Here is a 21,687-nt window from a genome sequence, read left to right on the forward strand (position 1 = left end):
CTTTTATCCATGCATGTGGATGATGCGGCTTCTGGTTCTTCTAAATTTTGTTTATGCATTTGGATCTTAAATTATGTTGAATTTTAAATCTACAACTTCAAAATTAAGCATTTCAAATATTGTTGGATTATGTGGTATTGATGGCATAATGGAGGTGGGAGCAGAGTTATATGCATAGACAGAAAGATGCAATCATAGGGAATCTGAAAAACCACATGACCATATTATCGAAAACCATTTTTATTCAGAGGATTGATGATTTTTATTTCTTTGTTTGAGCTCCTCTTAAATTACCACATCGCAAAGCGCCTCATCAATCTCCGGTGATCCAGACGTCCAATTGAGTCCGTGCGTGGGCGTGCCTCTCCGCTCCGGCCACCCGGAGATGGTCACCGCCGCCAAGCCCTCTCCCTTGGTCTGCTTCAAGTGGCCCTGGGGCCCCAGCCCTAGCCCTAGCCCTAGCGCCACCCCAAGCCCAAGCCCCTGCGGCGACCTCGAGCTCCCCTGGCTCTTCAAGTCCATCCGCACCGTCGCGCAGGGCCTCCTCATCGCCGGCGACCTCCCCTCCCCCTCCCCCTCCCCTGGAACCGCAAGCGCCGGCCATGGGGCGAGGCTGTGGAAGCGTCACCCGGGACCCGCGGCGGTGGAGGCGGACCGCGGGGACGCGGAGCAGCGGGCGCTGGCGGCGGCGCTGGTGAGCGGGAAGGCGGCCACGGTGCTTGAGTTCTACTCGCCGCGGTGCCGCCTCTGCTCATCGCTGCAGGGCCTCGTGCGCGAGCTCGAGGACGGAGACGATGGCTCTGCGAGCTTCGTGCTAGCCGACGCCGAGGATGACCGGTGGCTCCCCGAGGTGAGACCCCTCTCCGCCTATCCGTGCCAATTGCGTTGCTATGCGTAGTCTGTAGATTTATGGTGTTGATTTTTGTGTATTAAAAAGCACATATTGCCTTTGCAAAGCTAGATTAGCATCGTTCCTCTATTTTTTTTATGGAGTTGATGATGCAGTGTCTTGATTTGGAGTAGAAATTTACTAGGTTTTATGAACACTGGTATTTGAAGGAGGAGCTTTGTCCCTTAGATGTAGTTATTTATATCACCCCTGTTTCACGAACCACAAGTGAGCGGTGTATTTGAGATCAAAGCATGTGGCGTTTACACTTTACACTGATCTGCAGACTGCAATGGTAGTATGAGTGGGTATAGGTTCCGTTCATTAGTTCGTATTGATGAAAAATTATGTTACTGCTAAAATGGAGCCTTCTAGAAGCAACAATTTGTGGAACTTGAACATGCCTCCTGGAGTGTCAGATTGGAGCCAGTCGTTGAGCTTTGTTTCCTCTCATCATCTGAAGGTTCATGATGGATCAAGTTCCGTGCAGTCGAGGGCTAGGACGTGCAGCTTCAGGAGCATTCATGGCATGCTACACTAAGGAGAAATAGACAATAGATGAGAGAGGACTATTTGTTTCTTAAGCTCCTGGGGATACAGTACCAACCCCTATATTGTGAGGTCTGGACCAATTAGGATACATACTCTTGGCTCCAAGTTTCTAACCTAAATCTACCATCTGATAATGTATTATTCATTATTGGATTCAGCTTCTTAATTCCCCTGGATCCCGGGCTGTTGCTGCACGCGCTGCTGCTAGTGCCGGTTTCAGATTCCTGAACAACCTGGCTGTCGTGCTGCTGGTGGGTAAGGTGGTCATTGTTTCGTAATGTATTGCTGCGGCGATGCGCTGTTTCCTAACCCCTTTGTCCTTAACACACTCTTTCTGCATGGACATGCCAGTTCTCATCTACTTAGCATCGATAAAGCAGTGTGATCTATATACTATGGATTACTTAAGTAACTCTGTTACAGATATATGATGTCACCCAAGATGTGCTAAGCTATGCATTTGGAGGTGTTAAGTTGTACTTAGTACTAGTGATTCTTTTAGAACATTACCATGGTGGTATCTTTGTTAACAGATTCACATAAGTGTTCAAACACATCTCAATATCACAGAAACAAGTTCTTAGTTCTTGTAAAGTTGGAAGTAAGCACTTCCGTAATGATACGGTGTTGTTAGTTTGAAGAGCAGACGATAACTGAGGAAAAACCTGCTTGGGAGAGCTATTTGGTGTGCATAAGACTGTTGAAATTTCTGGCTTGCTAATCATTTGAAACATTGACCGGCGTTAACTTTGACTGTAGTGGCAGCACTGCTGTCAGTTTCTGCAGAATAATTGGCAAGAATTGCATTCTCAGTTTTCCCGTTTGGAGTAAGTAGTTAATGGTTTGCTCAGTTTCTAGAGTTAAGTTCCTTGAGATTGAACTTTAAGTGTTCCTAGACACCCTAAATAGACCACCACCGACACAACGTCCCAAACTTCCAATCCATTAAGAATAGACTCAACTCCTTGCGATATTTATATTCCGTACCAGTCCAAATGGATTGGATAAATTCTCACCTTTCCAAAAGAGATCTATTACATGGTAGCGTTCTGTAACAATTACAATCGATGAAATCAAAGTTTTCCCTACCCTTTTGGTTCAACTGACCAAGCAGGTTGAAGTTACAATGGGAGGTCCATATTCACATATACTGTTGTATTTGCGCATGTTCTGATATACTAGTACATGTTGTTTCCACTCTGAAGAAAAATGATATTTCCAGCTTCTAACAGCATCACTTATATATTTGCAGCTTCTGCATTATGATGTCAGATATGTTCCTTGCTTTGTGCTCCTGGACAAGAATGGTAGAGCTCTAGCGAAGACCGGAGTTCCAAGTAGCAGGCAGCACGTTATTGCTGGACTTCATCATCTTCTTAACATGAAGCAACCATCTGGGCTGGAAGGAAAGAAGAGTCGATCATGATGATAGTTTCTTGAGCATGATCTGTAGTCACGAATAATGTCAGATATTGCATTTTGTTTGTTCACCAAGCATATCTGCGGATAATGTTGGAAATTTTATTTTGTGTAGCAATTCATATATTGTTAGTTTTGTAGCTATGTGTTTAACTTTTGTACAAGTTCATTTTTTTTGTGAGAATATACTTCTGGATGACGTGGTGTGAAAATCAGAATGTGAGGGAATGTGCTTATGTGATCGATCATGCTTCTGCTTCTGAAAATTGTATTTCATGTTTCTGAAAATTATAATTAATGCTTCTGCTTCTGAAAATTGTATGGATGATATTGTGATATATTCACTCTGTTGCTTACTTAATTCATGTATTGTATATGTGCTTGGATTAGATATTGAAATTTACTGGTTTATGAATATATCACCTCCTGTCTACTTGTGGTATTCTCAGATTTTTTTTTGACACTTTTACACTTGTTTGTCACGAAGAGGGTATCTGTATCAGGTTTTGCAGGTCTGCATCAGGTATTTAGTTGTGAAGATGCCTCAAAACTTAGAAAAAGAAGAGGAAATAGAGGAGAAAAGATGGATCTGGACAGAAAATTGATGAAATCATTTCTGACCGCTGATCTCAGATCAGACGGCCACCGTGACCTCAAACTGTTATCCGAGTACACGCCGCCGCTTCTCTGTGCTCACCTCTCCACCACTCCCCCGCCACCCAGACCGCGATGGCGGCGCCGCTCGCCCCCCTCACCGCCGCCCGCCTCGGGCGCGGCCTCGGCCAGCGCCACCGGGTGCTCCTCCTAGCCTCCCTCCGCCACTACGGCGCTCTCCCTGCTCCCCTTTCTGTTCTCGCCCCGCGGCGCCGGCTCCCGTCCCCGCCTCCTCGCCACCTCATCCGCTCCCTTGCCGCCGCCACGGTCGTCTCTGAGCCCCAGGAAGAGTAAGTTGGTTCTTCTTGCGCACCTCTCATTCCTTCAGCTTGTAGCACGCGATGCTGCCGTTGTGACTGTTGGAACATCAGTAAAACTTGGAGGAAAACTGCATTGGGTTACTGTTATCTGTTTCATCTAAAAAAAGTGTTTCTGTTTGTGTGCAAAAGCAAAAGATTTCCTTTCTTAGATCGTTCGTGGTTCAGTTCGAGCCAATCGCTAATGTATAGCTGCAATCTCATGATTTAGGTGTAAGTGCCCCTTCAAAAAAAATCTCATAATTTAGGTTGCCTCTTGCATCGTTCAGTGCTGAAATATCTTTCTTTTAGTGTATAACATGCTTATACTTGCTATTGAGTTTCATGTTAGTAATTATTCTTTCTTTAGCTGTAACAGATATTATGCCTACATGCTGTTCCAATAAACTAGGATCAGTTAATACATATCATCATGATTTCTGCCCGGATTGTGAAATATAACCATGCTTTCTGCTTTTGGTTTGTCTAGCTTAGAGTCTGTTCCAGCGACAGTAAGCAAGGGGCGCATCTACCATGAGACATACGGGTGCCAAATGAATGTAAACGATATGGAGATTGTGCTTTCGATCATGAAAAAAGAAGGGTACAATGACATTGTTCCTGACCCCGAGAGTGCAGAGATAATATTTATCAACACCTGTGCAATCCGTGAGAATGCAGAGCAGAAGGTGTGGCAGCGCCTTAACTACTTTTGGTTCCTGAAAAGGCAATGGAAAGCTAATGTTGCTGGAGGGAGATCGAAATCTCTGCGTCCACCCAAGATTGCTGTTCTCGGGTGCATGGCAGAGCGACTGAAGGAGAAAATACTTGATTCAGATAAGATGGTTGATGTTGTCTGCGGACCGGATGCGTATAGGGACCTGCCTAGGTTGCTCCAGGAAGTCGATTATGGGCAGAAGGGTATAAACACACTCCTCTCACTTGAAGAGACTTATGCTGACATCACCCCAGTGAGGATTTCCGACAATTCGGTTACCGCGTTCGTTTCAATTATGAGGGGTTGTAATAATATGTGCTCGTTTTGCATTGTTCCCTTTACTAGAGGCAGGGAGAGGTCGCGCCCAGTATCGTCTGTTGTCCGAGAAGTTGGTGAGCTCTGGGATGCAGGTGTTAAAGAAGTAATGCTTCTTGGTCAGAATGTAAACAGTTATAATGACACTTCTGAAGTTGAGGAGTTGGAGCCTGGTAAAAACTGGCAGCTCAGCGAAGGATTTTCCAGCAGGTGCAAGGTGAAGGATATGGGGTCGCGTTTTGCTGATCTCCTGGATCAGCTGTCTCTGGAATACCCTGAGATGCGGTTCAGGTTTACCTCTCCACATCCAAAGGATTTCCCTGATGAGTTGCTATATTTGATGCGGGATAGGCACAACATCTGCAAACAGATTCACTTGCCAGCACAATCAGGCAGCACAGAGGTACTGGAACGAATGAAGCGGGGTTACACTCGAGAAGCATATTTGGAGCTTGTGCAAAAAATCCGGAATGTCATTCCAGATGTTGGGCTAAGCAGTGATTTCATAAGTGGTAAGACATACTGCATGCTTTATTTTTCATAATCACAATCTTCTAAGCGAAGTGCTCCCAGCGTGGATATCTGTTTCCCGTGCGCTGAGTTCAAAAGGCTGATGTGGTCAGGGGCTAGGAAAGATCAACTTAAATTAGAAATCTATAGTAATTACTAATCACCACCTGAGCTTCTACGTAACAATTAGCATCCTTTATTGACACTATATCTTGGTCTTATGTTTGATAAAGTTTTTTTCCATGTCCACAAAATGTGTCAGCCATGTCTACATGTCTCTAATTACAGCTTTCAATGGAGTACTTTGGTAGCCAAATAGTCTATGCTTATTTCTATCTTGTTACAGTTTATGGTGACTACCTCAGTAGTTTTAGTGATATATCCTCTGTTAAAGATATGGGTTTTATTTATTCTCAGTAACATGCTGCAAAGTATCACACAGTAGTACAGAGCTGTTGGGATACATGACAACGGGATTTTTTCTTGACTTCTTACTGGTATAAAGAGCATTTAAGAAGAAAAAAAAATGATCCATGTGCTGTTAAGTCTGCTACCCATTTGTCACATCTGCACTGCAACATGCCTGGTTACTTGCATTGCATCATTTAAGGTGGTATCCAATCTCTTCTTAGGAGAAGATTCTTTGCTAACCTCTCGAAATTTGCACGAAGTTAAAGCACAAATCACTGGTGGATTTCATCCTACCTTTCTAGCTTCAACTTATATGTGCAGTTGTTTACTTCCTGCATTTTTTATGTTGGGTTTTCTTTTAATGTGACGAGTGTGTTTCTGATGTACACCAGGCTTTTGTGGAGAGACAGAAGATGACCATGCCGACACTCTTAGCCTTGTAAGGGCTGTTGGATATGATATGGCTTACATGTTTTCATATAGCATGAGAGAGAAGACACATGCTCACCGAAATTATGAGGATGATGTCCCGGATGATGTTAAGCAAAGGAGACTTACAGAGCTGATCAACACCTTCCGTGAAACCACAAGAAAGATCTATGACTCTCAGGTTGGCACAACACAACTCGTTCTAGTTGAGGGACCCAATAAGCGAGCTCCTGAAACAGAGCTGTTTGGAAAAACCGATAGGGGGCACAGGGTCTCGTTTACCAGTCTCCCTGTACCGCACACATCTGAACGTGACGGTGCTCGTAAGCCAGTGGTTGGTGACCTTGTTGAGGTAAAAATTCTCAGGTCATCGACAGCATCATTATCTGGAGAGCCAATTGCGCGCACAAGCTTGGGCATGTACTGCAAGAATCATGCATCCGATGCATCTGCAGTTGCTGCCTAGGGAGTAGTCGAGTTCATGGCATTCTGCGTCTGAACTGAAACCAGAGAACCCTGTGCAATGTTTCACTTGAAATGACTGCAATTGGGATCGTATGGTGCAATTTAACTTAGTGTGGACATCTTTTCTTTCCCTGAGGAAATATTGGTTTGTCTAGTTCTGGGTGGAAAGGTAGCATCGTGTTATGCTGCGTGCAACTGAAATGAAAATAATCTTCCACCTATACTCATCATTCTATTGTGGGTCCGTGGATGAACGGTAAGGATTCAGTCATGAAATGGAGGTGGCAAACGAAACAATTATACATCTTTCAATAACAGCAATCTTGATACTACTAGAAGTTGTATGCTATCATTGTTCTTTGTTTTGGATTTGCACCAAGTTTACAGATGATAGTACAATATACTCCACATCAATTTCCTAGCTTTGTGCTGATCCACCTTAATTTGCAATGCATACTCGACATTTAGTTCCATAATAAGGATGTATGTTCTTGCAGTATATGGTTGGATAGTACTCCAATGGACGTATGGATGATCGCAGACATTGGTTTGGCGTGTTCTAGGATTGATTCGGTGAGCTAATTCTCATGAGAATGACATAGTGCTGTGATGCATATTAACAATGCCTTTAGATTTCTCGAATGGAAAGGGTGATTCCAGCTTCTACATCTTGCATTGTGTCAAGATGCAACACACCCAAAATTTGCTCTATTAAACAAGGTGCGAGACGTCAGGGTCATACAGTTCGCCCTTAAAAAAAATCAAGAACATGTCACGTGGTGACTAAAATCAGTGAATTTAGGGATACAAATGGAACTTAGTGCTTACGTATTTGTTTTTATATTTTTGAGTGGAAGCGGAAACAAATATTGAAATCCCGAAAATAAGTACTATCGAAAACAAACACAGAGGAATGCAGTGCAAAAACGAAACCAAGAAACCTCTTAAATCATGGAGAAAACTGAAGCAAACAAACAAACTTTGTTACTGTTACTAAGATGAAATCAAATATGATAATATAGCACGATTGTATAATAACATAGATTAGTTTGGGAATAGGGGAAGGATCAAAGCGTCATAGCCTCTTCAAACTATGGGTGGGCGTTCGATCATGACCGAAAATTCGGTCTTTGTATTTCAGTCTATTTGAATTCAATTCTCTAGAAATGAAGACCGAAAATTACTTGTTAATTTTACTACCCGATAATTCGGGTTTGGTTTCGGTCATGACCGAACTCTGTGATAGTTGTTGTCAATACAAAACTTGGAGAGTATTTCATAAAAGTTTTGGGAACATTTCCGTAATAACTTGAATATTTTGCAATGGATGTATTCGTAAATCAAAAGAAAAGGCTTGATTTTGAAATTAATAAAAAGTCAGAAATAAATAAATATGAATAGGATGGCTATTCTAACAAAACGACGGCTCAACTCCTGGTAGTGTTCTCAGTTCTCATCTGACTTCTAACCCCCTGCCCTCCTGGATCCGATCCGCCCCGTGCCCCCGACGGTCGCCGGAATACCGCCATGGCGCTCAGCCTACGCAAGAAGCAGCTCGGTAAGCTCGAATCCATCCGGGCTTTCTTCTCCCGGTCGATCTCTATGGGTGTCTAACATCTCTAGTTTCTGATCCAGATTTGATCACGCGGATGCTTCACCTGAACCAGCAGCAGTCGTCGCCGGCCGGCGGCGGCGAGGGGGAGGAGGAGGCGTACAAGATCCTGGTGGTGGACAGCCCTTGCATCTCGCTCCTCTCGCCGGTGCTCCGCGTTGGTGACCTCCGCAAGCACGGCGTTACCCTCCACCTCAACATCCACAAGGCGCGGCAGCAGGTCGCCGACGCGCCCGCGGTTTACCTCGTCCGCCCCACGCCCGCCAATGCCGACCGCATCGCCGCCGACGCTGCCGCGGGGCTCTACGCCTCGTTCCACGTCAACTTCTCCACGTCCGTCCCCCGGCCCGTCCTGGAGCGCCTCGCCTCCGCCACCGCCGCGTCGCGCTCGGCGCACCGCGTGGCGCGTGTCGCGGACCAGTACCTTGACTTCGTATGCCTCGAGGACAACCTCTTCTCGCTCGCCCAGCCGCGCGCCTACGTCTCCCTCAACGACCCTGCCGCCGCCGATGCGGACATCACTTCAGTCGTCGACGCCATTGCACTCGGCCTCTTCTGTGTCGCCGCCACACTAGGCGCTGTGCCCATTATCAGGTGCGCCCCGGGCGGGCCTGCGGAGATGGTTGCTGCTGCTCTGGATGCCCGTCTCCGGGATCACCTCCTAGCCAAGCCAAATCTTTTCACCGAGGCCGCGTCCTCATCGTTCCAGCGCCCGGTCCTATGCCTGTTTGACAGGAATTTTGAGTTGTCGGTGGGGATACAACACGATTGGAGATACCGCCCGTTGGTCCATGATGTGCTCAGCTTGAAGCTCAACAAGCTGAAGCTGCCAACAGAGAAGTATGATCTGGATGACTCTGACCCATTTTGGGTGGCAAACAGCTGGTCTGAATACCCCGAAGTGCCCAAAGAAATTGCAGCACAGCTCGCCAAGTACAAGCAGGATGTAGATGAGGTGAACCAGCGCACGGGTGGTGGTAGGGATGGGGTTGAGTTTGATGGAACTGATCTTATTGGCAACACCAAGCACCTGATGAATGCGGTCAACTCGCTCCCAGAGCTGACAGAACGGAAGAAGGTGATCGATAAACACACAAATATTGCAACTGCATTGCTTGCGCAGATCAAGGAGAGGTCTCTGAGTGATTACTGTGATTGTGAGCATGATATGCTTCGGAAGGGTATTGTGGATCGGAAGACGCTGTTCAGCCTCCTCAGTGGGGAGGGCACCAAGGAGGATAAGCTCCGGCTGGCTGTCACCTACCTGCTATCATTTGAGGCGCCACCGCCATCTGAACTCGAGCAGGTTGAGGCCACGCTGCGGGAGTCACAAGTAGATATGTCTGCATTCCTGTATGTGAAGAGGATAAAGTCGCTGAACACACAGTTTTCTGCTGCACCAAGCACAGCAAGCAGGAACTCCATTGTTAATTGGGCAGTTAGTGCTGTGACCGACGGTGTGAAGAATTACTTATCGGATGAGAGGCAGGTGGCTCTGACTAGGACAGTTGAAGCCTTGATGGAAGGGAAACCAAACCCAGAGGTGGACAACTACCTATTGTTCGATCCACGGGCCCCTAGATCAGGAACTGGTGGGCAGTTTAGAGGACCCTTCAGAGAAGTGATTGTTTTCATGATTGGTGGTGGAAACTACGGCGAGTACAGGAGTTTAATCGAGCCAGGGCAGAGCTCACAGCCTTCCAAGCATGTCATATATGGAGCAACAGAGATTCTCAGCGGGGTGGAATTTATTCAGCAACTCGCGGAATTGGGAGAGAAAGCGGGATTGGGTAGTGGCAGCAGCAACATACCATCACAGTAAATATGGTCTTAGCAGACATTTTGATGTTAAGATGTGATGAATCGTGCTTTATAGATTATACAGTACATAGTCTCTTGCTAGACACTGTGATGCCAAGGAGTGATCCAGCTGCATAGGCTAATGGTAGTGAATTTCCTGGACTCAGGTTTACGGCTCTGCTTTGGATGAGTCCTTGCGAGTTTGTTCCAGAAGTCTATATGTTGAAAAAGTATGCTCAGTTCATCTATTTTAATCTTTATCCCCTTTTGAGAAATGTTAGCGGAATCTTGTTATCAATTCAAACTTTCTTGCGAGTTCAGCTGTTACAGAAGTCCAATATGTTGAAGTGTCCATGCATGCTCAGTTCATTTTGTTTCTTTATTTCTTTTACCCCAAAAAGAAACAGTTCAATGAATCTCAAGCTAATTACTTCCATCAATGAATCATATAAAGAAACAGTCAAACTTAAACTCTGGAGACCGTAAGATTAACTGTCCAGGAACGAAACATAACTATATCTTGCAAATTTCCTACATATAAATCCTATGAACTCATATATGATTACATATCCTACAATCAAACAATCTACGCAAAAAAAATCAATACACGACTGAAAAAATGGAGTACATATAAATGCCATGAATCAAAGAGGTCCTGCAATGTCGCCTCAGTATCGATGGATCCTAACTCACCAGACGCTCTACTTCTACTGTAGGTTGAGGTCTTGAGGAGGCGGAGCCTGGCTGCGATCGAGAAATCGGTTCAAACGGGCGAGGAGGTCGGGATGGGCGTTGAGGAGCGCCGCGGCGCGCGCCGCGACGCTGCGGGCGTCGTTGAGCACGCCCGTGCCGAAGCTGGCGAGGAGGCCGATGAACTCGCTTTGGGCGGACGGATCGGGCGCGAGGCGGGCCTGGACATCTACAACCAAGGTGATGGCAGCGTCTACCTCTTCCGCCGGCGTCGGGTCTACTAGACTGATCGCCATGGCGTGCGCGCGTCTTGCTTGGTCGCTTGATCGGCTAAAGCGTTCACCTCAGCTCCAACTTGGGCGTCAATTGGCCGGCCTAGCACCTTGCCTTATAATTAAGCTAGTAGATATCCGAGTCCGCCTCCACTCGGCACTCCGGCTCGGCCATGACACAGCTCGTAGCACGTTTGTTTCTGATCAAGAGTTAATGAAGAGATAGACCCGTCCCTGATTTGCGGACGAATCGGACTGAACATGAGGTAGGAGGTGAGATTAGCAAGCAGGGGGTGAGAGACCAGACGGAAGGAGAGGATTTATACAAGTTTCAAACTCTATTTCATTACGAGGGAGGCTCAGTTTACTAATCTGACATAACCCCCATGTCAGCACCCGGGCGATACCGGGGTTGACCCTCCGCCGACGCCTAGCCCTCTCTCCGGCCTCCATCGCTGCCGCTGCCACTGACCCTTGCCGCGGTGGGGGGTCCGGCTACCGAAGGCTCAGGGGGCTCTCAATCTCTGGAGGTGGCGGTGGTCTGGTCGGAGCGACTGGGGCAGCGATGATTCACTCGTAGGAGCATGGAAATCAGGGCGGTGGCCCCAGATGAGGTGGTGTGATGGTCGTGGTCTACGGCCTGTGCAACTTGGGTCCCTGGTTGTCTGTTCTTGCGGCATTGCAGCCTAAGAACGAACATAGGTATGCCGGGGCGGCGACCCCGAAAGGTAGTGGTCTTGGTTGACGCGTATGGCGTGGCGGAGCAGCGGAATGTCGGAGCGGAGGTTTCGAGTGTTCGCCAACTTCAAGGTTGCTTGACCTTGTATCGTGTGGGCGATGAGGTGACTCGGCGTTTGTTGTCAGTGTGTCGGGCACCACTTCTGTCATATGGTCATGGGGATGCAGGCTTCTTCACTTTTGTGGGAGCATCCCGGATCTGCTCATCTCATAGCTCTTATAGTAGGCACGGCTTCTTCTCTTCAATAGTGGTGGGACATCAACTAGTATGGTGGAACAGGTACCCAACTAGTATGGTGGAACAGGTCATCGTTGGTTCTGTTTGTTTGGTTGGCGTCTTTTTGTGGTTGTGGCATTTTATGTTGTTGTTGGGTGGGCTTGGTTCTATTTGTATCGTTTTCGCCTGGTTTTTCTCTAAAAAGCTGGTCACTCTTTTGTATTCATTTGAAGAAAAAAATCTCTTTCTTTCGATAGCGTTTACGGAGACATCTCTCAGATTTTTTTTTTGAGGTAAACAATCCTTCCTTTATTCATATAGTAACATTTTTGGGTACAAAGAAAGGATCAGGGAAGGAACCGAGCCAAACATGGCGGCCAGTTTGTAAAGCTACTGAAAAAGTTGCAAAATTATGAGCTTGAACATTACAGGTTCTTCGTTCATAAATAACAGTGGACCTATTGAAATGGCGTCGACGCTCCTTGATCTCCATAAAAACAGGGCTATAAGAAGCCATACTTCCCTCATCGATGGATCGCGAGATAACCAGCTGTGGTCACCTGAACATTTTTAAGTAAGAGATCCTGAGCCAAGGCGAGTCCCTCCGAGCAAGCAAAACCTTCCAAAGTTGCAGGATCAGAAATGCCTTCGAAGACACGAGCTGAAGCACCTAAATAAACACCGTTCTCATCTCTACAAATCGCACCAACTGCTCCAGCAATTCTAGTCTTCGACAACGCTGCATCAACACTTACTTTGTACATTCCTGGTGGTGGAGGAACCCAAACTTGCTGAAGGTTTGGCCGGTGAGTAAGAGGGCATTTTTCAGTCTGAACACCATAAGTTAATTTGAGATCAGCCAGAAATGAATTGACAAAGCCAAAAATTGATAGAGGACTTTGAAAAATCTGCTCATGTATCGTTTTCCTTCTTGCAGTCCAGATCACCCATAACGTCATAGATACTTTCACAAAATCCTCATGTGACAAAGTTTCCAGCAAGAAGAACACATTTCCACAATTGTTAGCCAACAAATGCTCGACAAGCTCTTCATCAAGAGCCCAGGTGCTCGCAGCCATGTTGCACTGTAATAAAGAATGGAAGACATCTCTCAGATTATAACCCGCCGGCCAGACACACAGGAGCACGGCCCCACACCCAGCCCACTACACGGCTTTCCGCCCACGAAGCACCTGGTGCTCTCTCTCGTCAGTCGTCACACTGAAGTATCTGACGATCTAGTCGATGATGCAGGTGTGACAGACACATGTTACAGAAAATTAAGCAAAACTATTCCACACAAAAATTATTTACAAAATAATATTGTAATTCATTGATGTTGTACAGTTCTCTAATTCATGTATACTTACAACTCTGTGATCGTGCACTAGAAAGATCAAAGTTGAAAAAAGATAATCTACTGCTAAACTCTGTACATCGCTCGCCAACTACTGTATATGACTTGCTGATGGGCTGGAAAAGAAAAGGATCATAGAGCGCCCGCCACCTGCTGCCGCAGCGGCGTGAGAAGCCTTGCAAGAGGTAGAGGCACGTGTGCTTTTATGAAGGTGCCATTTTCCATGTACTCCTGCACAAACAATGACGCTGTTAGCTCAGAATAAGAGTGTATCATCTTTTTTGCTGAATCGGTCTCCGGAAAATCACAGTTAGGCGAGTGTCTATATTCTAAATCGCTGTGACTAGAAAAACAGTGAGGAAACTCTTGAGTGAGTTGGAGAACAACTCTAAATATAAATATCTGTACTTTACATGTGAGTTGCTGCTTTTAATGATCAAACAGGACACTCACCGTTCTCTCAACCATTCCAACCTTATGTATGTCATTAAGCAGCTCTCCTTTGTCATACGGAACAAAAGCTTCTATGGGCACCAGCGAGTCCTGTGGAGAAAAAAGATAGGAATAGATCATTCCAGATAAATTTTAAAAAGCAACACATAAGGCAAATGTCCAAAGCCAAAACAAATCGTACTTTCAACTTTGATTGGATTGCATTGCAGAACTCCTCCAAACCATCGCCATTCATGGCTGATATGCAGATTATCCCTTGTTTTTCAGCTTCCTCTTTCACTTTCACCGGGTCATCGGTATTGTCAATCTGCATATCATAATAAGTATAATTAATTAATAGATCATTAAAAAACTATACTATTTACGCAGATCTCAGAGATTAATTATTTAATTAGAAAATTTCTTGGTTCTAAAATCCAGCTCCATAGAAAAATCACAAATACGAGCATGCAGCTTACGTTTTGAGATGTACCAACATGTACTAATGAATTTTATGAAATATAGGGAATATTAACACTTTTTTTTGCGGGTAATATTAACACTTGAAATTAGCTGAAAGCAAAGAAATTATTGCCGGTACTAGGTCTCTTTTAGAAACAAACCTTATTCCACACAACCAACTTCGTAATCGAGTCTATATCCAACTCCTTCAACACCTTGTCAACAGCATCTATCTGTTGCTGAGCTAATGGATGGCTGGAACACGCATGACACAGACATTATGGTAATCTGCATAGATGCATTAGATGGAATCATAACGAGGAGAAAATCTTTTGTACTACGTTAGTTGCGCACCTGATATCTACAAGATGAACTATAATTGATGACTCTGATATCTCCTCCAGCGTTGCTCTAAAGGCTGCTACCTGGTCAAGCACCAATAGTTAATTTACTCAGCAGATAATGGAAGGAAGGAGGGTCACAATAAGCATATTAGAGAAGACAACATCTCAGCAAGAGTACTATGCTTTCAAATATCATACCAGCATAGTGGGTAGCTTCTGAATGAACCCGACAGTATCTGTTAGGAGGAACTCAGTGCCGTTCTTCATCTGCAAAGTGGTGCACCAATTAGGCATTGTTTATCCAGCTTGCACAGACACATCCGAGCATCATATATCTAACTTTCCCTACATATTGAGATTATTAAGATGTCAGTGTCTTAGTACATACCAAAACCCTCCGTGTTGTTGGATCTAATGTGGCAAATAATTTATCCTCCGCGAGCACATCAGCTCCAGTTAAGCGGTTCAAGAGTGTACTTTTCCCAGCATTTGTATAGCCTACCTGAATTGGACATTTATCTATTAACAATTTCAATGGAAAAGCAACTTCTTAGTACTCCAAATAAGAATTCAATGGTCATACCAGAGAAACAACAGGAATAGGCACCGATTGTCGACGGTTGCGATAAAGCTTTCGATGTTTTCGGACGGATTCCAATTCTTTCTTCAAAGTGCTGATCTATAGAAGATACTTGGGTTTGAGAATAATCAATTCCAGAAAAAAAAAGGAGTATTTCTCAGACACTAACACAAGTAGTTCACCTTAACTAGTAAATGGCTACTAATCATTATTTTTATGTTCAAGAATTGTGAAAATGACATCTCAATGACCAGTAGGTGGGTATAAAAGGATGATAACACATGTATTATCATTGCTCGAGCTACTTGATAAACAAGAAATGGAACATCACTGACCATACTCTGCTTAAATATATTAAGAATGGAACATCACTGACCATACTCTGCTTAAATATATTAACTGTATACACTGGCAGGTCATATAGGAACTCTTCTTGATTTACTTGACTGAGAAGATCCGAAGTACCAAATATTCACATAGCACAACAACATATGAACATTTAATCCTTCTATTTAACAATCAAGTGTCCTTAAAGTATGGGAGTATTTTGAAGCATAGTGTTTTTTCGTATTTGACAGGTCACGTATAAATAATTTTAACTGTAAGAGCAAGAATATTACTTGTGTTCTCAAGATGCGCTTGTCAACTTCAATTTGTTTCTCACCCATACCCTTGACTTGTCCTCCTGACTGCCGTTCAAGGTGAGTCCACATCTTTGTCAACCTAGGAAGTTGATATTCCATCTGTGCCAAAGTGACCTAAAAAGGGAACATAAGGCACATCAATTCCAAAGAAAATGCAGTTTTTTTCCAACTTATGTTGGTCTTTTGATTGTACATAATTTACGCACAGAACTTCAGATGTTCATGAAAAGCAATACAGTTCCAAATACTTTTTCATGAAAACTGTGATGAGCTTGTACTCCAAGACATTATATGAGCCAGAAGTTTTATCTTATGGCAGCCTGACTGCCCCCAACATATCCACTTAGCCACTCATAAATGGTACAGGGTGCTCCACTAGTACTACTATAATGGAAGGGTGTGACTAGTTCTCAGTCAGTTGACGTCATCGAATTTCAGTTGCAGCCCATGTTGCAACTCACGATTAGCATGAACTACAACGAAAATCTAACGGTTCGGAGGCGTTTTTTTAGTTGCAACCTCACTTGCAACTGAAAATTTTCAGTTGCAACTCAACTTGCAACTGAAAAAATCTCAGTTATAACCCAACTTGCAACTCAAAAGCATGAATCTCGATGCAAATCTGATGGTGTAGGACCCGACTGAGAACTAACTTAGTTCGAGAACTAGCTAAACCGAATTGAAAAGATCACGCTCTATGCCATCCAAATATTGATGAGTGAGAAGTCACAAGCCTCAGAAAAATCTTTGAGGATCACTTCATTCAACTGAGTCTGTATTCCACAAATCCATGCTGATGTGTTGCGTTTACCTGCAGAGAAGCTTCATGTGTTGCTGCCCTTTGATTAAAGATGTCCAGAATAAGAGCAGTCCGATCACAGACTCGAACTCCTCCACCAAAAGACTTCTCCAAATTACGCAGTTGTCTGTTCAAAATTGAGCAAAAATTCAATGATTAAAACTCTAAGGACTTTTCCGGACTTAAGTTTTTTACTGTTTAACCTCGGAAAAGAATTGGAGACAAACGGAGGCACTATCAGTGATATCAGTTTTGTGCAACAGACCCAAATATTATTGAATTATAACAGTTAGTCAAAGCTTGACCTTGAACAGTCAGACTACACATCACATATCCAAACTAGGGGAGGTATATTTTCTCATTTCAGGACACATCAGCTCTCTGATTGCAGTAATGTCAGTAGACAAGATAAACATGTTGAGTTGGACGGAAGTAATAAATGAGCTTACCCAGCAGACAACTCATCATCGAAAATTACAGTCTCAATATCAAGTGCTTGAATTGCACTCCTGATTTCAGCAACCTTCCCCGAACCAATATAAGTCCTTGGATTTGGGTTTGAAAGCCTGATGAAAAGCAGAAAAACATAAGACCGAACTGAAATGACATTAAAATATGTATACTACAACAACAACAACAAAGCCTTTATTCCCAAACAAGTTGGGGTAGGCTAGAGGTGAAACCCATAAGATCTTGTAACCAACTCATGGTTCTGGCACATGGATAGCAAGCTTCCATGCGGCTCTTTCCATGGCTAGTTCTTTTTTTTTTTGAGGGAAAAGCGCGCTCTTTATTCAAACTTTAACATCAGTACATAAATATTGCCGGATAAACTCCGGAACAACACCATGAAAACTGAAAAAACTAGATAGTTCACTGGAACGAGCTAACTGATGAGCCGCACTATTCAAACCACGGGGAATATGCTTGAAACTGCAAGACTGAAAGGATGTCGCCATCAATTTGATATCTGCCACCACTGCACCCAGGCCGGATCGATCCATCGCTGGATCATTAAGCCTATGGATCACGGATAGACAATCAGATGCCACAATTAGAAACCGATGACCCTGAGTGTGCGCAAAAGAGGTTGCTCGCCTGATGGCTAGCGCCTCCGCCAATTCTGGTGTCGTGACCTCTGGGAGATGATCACTGAAGCCTTCAGATCTCTCTTTACGGACTCCTCCCATATCAAGTGTGGTCTACCCCGTCCTCTCTTGACATTATCAGCACGTTTTAGCCATCCACTATGCACTGGAGCTTCTGGAGACCTGCGCTGAATATGCCCAAACCATCTTAGACGATGTTGGACAAACTTCTCTGCAATCGGTGCTATCCAACTCTATCTCGTATATCATCATTCCGGACTCGGTCCTTCCTCGTGTGGCCACACATCCATCTCAACATGCGCATCTCCGCCACACCTAACTGTTGAACATGCCGCCTTTTAGTCGGTCAACACTCAGCGCCATACAACATTGCAGGTCGAACCACCGTCCTATAGAACTTGCCTTTGAGCTTTTGTGGCACTCTCTTATCGCAAAGAATGCCAGAAGCTTGGCGCCACTTCATCCATCCGGCTTTGATCCGGTGGTTCACATCTTCATCAATATCCCCATCCTTGTGCAGGATTGACCCCAAGTATCGAAAGGTGTCCTTCTGAGGCACCACCTGCCCATCCAGGCTAACCTCCTCCTCCTCGTGCCTAGTAGTATTAAAATCTCACATCATGTACTCAGTTTAAGTTCTACTAAGTCTAAAACCTTTCGTTTCCAAGGTTTGTCTCCATAGTTCTAACTTCCTATTGACCCCCGTTCGACTATCATCGATTAGGACCACATCATCCGCAAAGAGCATACACTATGGGATATCTCCTTGTATATCCCTTGTGACCTCATCCATCACCAAATCAAATAGATAAGGGCTCAAAGCTGACCCCTGGTGTAATCCTATTTTAATCGGGAAGTCATCGATATCGCCATCTCTTGTCCGAACACTTGTCACAACATTATCGTACATGTCCTTGATGAGGGTAATGTACTTTGTTGGGACTTTGTGTTTCTCCAAGGCCCACCACATGACGTATCGCGGTATCTTATCGTAGGCCTTCTCCAAGTCAATGAACGCCATATGCAAGTCCTTCTTTTGCTCCTTGTATCTCTCCATGAGTTGCCGTACCAAGAAGATGGCTTCCATGGTCGACCTCCCATGCATGAAACCAAACTGATTTTTGGTCACGCTTGTCATTTGTCTTAAACGGTGCTCAATGACTCTCTCCCATAGCTTCATTGTATGGCTCATAAGCTTAATTCCACGGTTGTTAGTACAACTATGAACATCCCCTTTGTTCTTGAAGATTGGTACTAATATACTGCGTCTCCATTCTTCTGGCATCTTGTTTGCCCGAAAAATGGAGTTGAAGAGCTTAGTTAGCCATACTATCGCTATGTCTCCGAGGCCTCTCCACACCTCAATGGGGATACCATCAGGGCCCATTGCCTTGCCTCCCTTCATCCTTCTCAACGCCTCCTTGACCTCAGACTCCTGGATTCATCGCACAAAACGCCTACTGGTATCATCAAAGGAGTTGTCCAGTTCAATGGTAAAGCTCTCAGTCTCCCCATTGAACAGCCCGTCGAAGTACTCCCGCCATCTATGCTTAATCTCCTTGTCCTTCACCAGGAGCTGGTCTACTCCGTCCTTGATGCATTTGACTTGGTCAACATCCCTCGTCTTCCTCTCTCGGATCTTGGCCATCCTATAGATGTCCTTTTTGCCTTCCTTCGTGCCTAACCGCTGGTAGAGGTCCTCATACGCCTGACCCCTTGCTTCACTCACAGCTCGCTTTGCGGCCTTCTTTGCCATCTTGTATTTCTCCACGTTGTCTGCACTCCTATCCAGGTACATGCGTCTGAAACAATCTTTCTTCTCCTTAATAGCCTTACATCAGTGTTCCATCACCAGGTATCCCTAACTTCGCTTCTACTTCCCCTGGATACTCCAAACTCCTCTGAGGCCACCTTACGAATACAGGTCGCCATCTTCATCCACATATTGTCCGCATCACCTCCTTCCTCCCAAGGGCCCTCCTTAATGACCCTCTCCTTGAACGTCTGAGCTACCTCCCCCTTGAGCTTCCACCACTTCGTTTAGCGACTTTCGCCCGCTTATCCCGCTGGACACGAAGTCGAAAGCGGAAGTCAGCCACCACAAGCTTATGCTGATGGACAACACTCTCTCCAGGTATCACCTTACAATCTAGGCACACACTCCTGTATTCTCTCCTTGATAGGATGAAGTCAATCAAAAAAGAAGATGTAGGTTTTTTTGCGGGTAACAAGATATAGGTTTACTGCCAGGCAAGGCAGAAGGGCCATTCGGATTTGGTAGCAGATAAAAGATCCTTATCTGAGGTATCTTTTCATTTCATAGGCTCATCCACAAATATAAAAATATTTAGTACTGTGGTGCTGGATATACAATTAAAAGTTAAAACTGTAGTCGTACCACAAATAAATATTCCATAATTGCATTTTCTTTTTCTGGGGGCTGAATTGGTTTTATAAGGTTTTGTAAATCAGATATCTAAGCATGCTGCATGAAATCGAGCTTCTCAATTTCGCTGGACGAATCCATCTTTACGCTTCTGTCAGCCAGTATGAATATATGATTGTGCAACCAGCTTACCAAATATGGAACTCCTTTTTGTATCACTATGTTAACCATTTCATCAATTTTAGGTATGCACATCGAGCGTCGCCAACGGACTTGTCGCGCAAATATTCATTCTCCACATGTCGTCAAACACGATGTAGATAAGACAAAGCATGGCTCCTACATTTGGATGGAACACATGGAAGGATTTTTAGGAGAAAACAGGCTTCTTTGGGAGAGTAAACATAACTACATTCTGAATCAATTACATGGCATGATCCACCCCAATATATAACACAATGACTTGGGCAACCGAGGATCTGGAGCTTACTTTTGATATGTCGATCCAGCAACGGTGAGTCCGGCAGTATCAGCTAACTGCTCGAGCTCCTTAAGCGATTCATCTATGCTGAAGTTATCGCCTCCTGCCCTCTTGCACTCAACTCCAACTAGGTAGGTCTTCTCTTGAAATATCTGCACCAAACTTGCAGTTTCAGCCCCGGTGAAAGCCACACCACAGATTTCAACAACGAATATAATGACTTTCTGGAGTGGAGGAGACTTTGAAGTTAACTCAAAAACAGGCCAGTGAACTCAATATCTGCATCCTATCATCCTATCCTCAGTTACTCAGAGTAGGTAGCCTCCGGTGAATCAAAAGGCCCATTAGTGACTGTGTTTGCAGGGGAATTAGTGATTCTAGAGCAGCTGAATTGTACGAATCCGTGGTACCTCTTTGCCGTTAATGAGCTTGAACCGGTCGCGCTCGGCCGTGGCGGCATCTTCCTCCTGCTGCTGACGCCGCCTGCTCTTCCGCTGGTCTTGGGCCTCCGACGGGCCCACACCATCACCCTCCTCCTTCCCTTCCCATTCGCCGCCGTCATCTAGCTCCACGAAACCAGTATCATTCTCGACCTCGGCCTCCGCCGGTTCCGGCGCTGCGGCCTCTAGCAGCCGCTCGTCGAGGGCCCGGACCACGGCGCCACCGCGGTGGCGTTGTGGCGACGAGCAGCGGAAGGAGGCGTGATGACTCCTGCAGCGTTGGCCCGAGGCAGCGGCGGAGGTGGAGGGGCGGGGGAGGGAGACGGCGGTGAAGGAGAGGCAGGCTGCTCTCATGGCGCGGCGAGGGGTGACGTGACGACGCTTCTCTTGCTCGTTCCAACGGCCGAGTGGAAGGGGAAGCTCGCGTGGATTGGGTGATGACGCGGGGCTGCCTGGTCCGTTGGATGCGGCGCCGAGCTATTGGACTGTTGGGGCACGAATCTTGACGTGTCCAGAGGATTATATACTGCAAAAGTTTGCCAGAATTCGTCCAAAAACTGTCCGCCAACATTGACCAAGCTAACCAAAGCGTTGGACCCGTAGCTAGCTGTGGTAAAGGATCATTCACCAAAGCTAAGTTGTGTTTCTCTAGTTTTCTTGGCCACA

General features: G+C 45.2%; 4 protein-coding genes across 4 annotated transcripts; 3 read left to right on the top strand and 1 right to left on the bottom strand.

Annotated features, from left to right (window-relative positions):
- Positions 1–215: 215 nt before the first annotated feature.
- On the top strand, positions 216–3,120 carry LOC124698886. The gene is made up of 2 exons (XM_047231282.1): positions 216–850; positions 2,694–3,120. Exons 1-2 carry the CDS (start codon positions 386–388, stop codon positions 2,865–2,867), a joined length of 639 nt encoding a protein of 212 aa, XP_047087238.1. The 5' UTR covers positions 216–385; the 3' UTR covers positions 2,868–3,120.
- Positions 3,121–3,589: 469 nt separating this feature from the next.
- Positions 3,590–7,095, top strand: LOC124702928 (CDK5RAP1-like protein). Its single transcript, XM_047235106.1, has 3 exons — positions 3,590–3,804; positions 4,301–5,355; positions 6,157–7,095. The coding sequence occupies exons 1-3, from the start codon at positions 3,590–3,592 to the stop codon at positions 6,657–6,659; spliced, it is 1,773 nt and encodes a 590-aa protein (XP_047091062.1). The 3' UTR covers positions 6,660–7,095.
- A 1,005-nt stretch (positions 7,096–8,100) lies between these two features.
- LOC124702927 (SEC1 family transport protein SLY1-like) lies at positions 8,101–10,402 on the top strand. The gene is made up of 2 exons (XM_047235105.1): positions 8,101–8,216; positions 8,294–10,402. The coding sequence occupies exons 1-2, from the start codon at positions 8,186–8,188 to the stop codon at positions 10,090–10,092; spliced, it is 1,830 nt and encodes a 609-aa protein (XP_047091061.1). The 5' UTR covers positions 8,101–8,185; the 3' UTR covers positions 10,093–10,402.
- Positions 10,403–13,262: 2,860 nt separating this feature from the next.
- On the bottom strand, positions 13,263–21,390 carry LOC124702929 (GTPase HflX-like). The gene is made up of 13 exons (XM_047235107.1): positions 20,992–21,390; positions 20,591–20,733; positions 17,055–17,171; positions 16,618–16,732; positions 15,783–15,920; positions 15,166–15,261; positions 14,971–15,084; positions 14,781–14,849; positions 14,593–14,663; positions 14,400–14,493; positions 13,979–14,104; positions 13,798–13,887; positions 13,263–13,575 (listed from the first exon to the last, which is right to left on the bottom strand). The coding sequence occupies exons 1-13, from the start codon at positions 21,373–21,375 to the stop codon at positions 13,477–13,479; spliced, it is 1,656 nt and encodes a 551-aa protein (XP_047091063.1). The 5' UTR covers positions 21,376–21,390; the 3' UTR covers positions 13,263–13,476.
- Positions 21,391–21,687: the final 297 nt, after the last annotated feature.

The sequence above is a fragment of the Lolium rigidum genome, chromosome 3 (genome assembly GCF_022539505.1).
Source record: "Lolium rigidum isolate FL_2022 chromosome 3, APGP_CSIRO_Lrig_0.1, whole genome shotgun sequence".
In the NCBI taxonomy this organism is placed as follows: domain Eukaryota; kingdom Viridiplantae; phylum Streptophyta; class Magnoliopsida; order Poales; family Poaceae; genus Lolium; species Lolium rigidum.

Excerpts from the sequence above, each read along its gene's own strand:
- LOC124698886 (XM_047231282.1), top strand. The coding sequence starts at position 386 with ATGGTCACCGCCGCCAAGCCCTCTCCCTTGGTCTGCTTCAAGTGGCCC. Across the intron at positions 851-2,693 it reads ATGACCGGTGGCTCCCCGAG|CTTCTGCATTATGATGTCAG; the intron begins GTGAGACCCCTC and ends ATATATTTGCAG.
- LOC124702929 (XM_047235107.1), bottom strand. The coding sequence starts at position 21,375 with ATGAGAGCAGCCTGCCTCTCCTTCACCGCCGTCTCCCTCCCCCGCCCC. Across the intron at positions 20,734-20,991 it reads AGCTCATTAACGGCAAAGAG|ATATTTCAAGAGAAGACCTA; the intron begins GTACCACGGATT and ends AGTTTGGTGCAG. Across the intron at positions 14,850-14,970 it reads CAACAACACGGAGGGTTTTG|ATGAAGAACGGCACTGAGTT; the intron begins GTATGTACTAAG and ends ACCACTTTGCAG.
- LOC124702927 (XM_047235105.1), top strand. The coding sequence starts at position 8,186 with ATGGCGCTCAGCCTACGCAAGAAGCAGCTCG. Across the intron at positions 8,217-8,293 it reads CCTACGCAAGAAGCAGCTCG|ATTTGATCACGCGGATGCTT; the intron begins GTAAGCTCGAAT and ends TTTCTGATCCAG.
- LOC124702928 (XM_047235106.1), top strand. The coding sequence starts at position 3,590 with ATGGCGGCGCCGCTCGCCCCCCTCACCGCCGCCCGCCTCGGGCGCGGC. Across the intron at positions 3,805-4,300 it reads GTCTCTGAGCCCCAGGAAGA|CTTAGAGTCTGTTCCAGCGA; the intron begins GTAAGTTGGTTC and ends TGGTTTGTCTAG. Across the intron at positions 5,356-6,156 it reads AAGCAGTGATTTCATAAGTG|GCTTTTGTGGAGAGACAGAA; the intron begins GTAAGACATACT and ends GATGTACACCAG.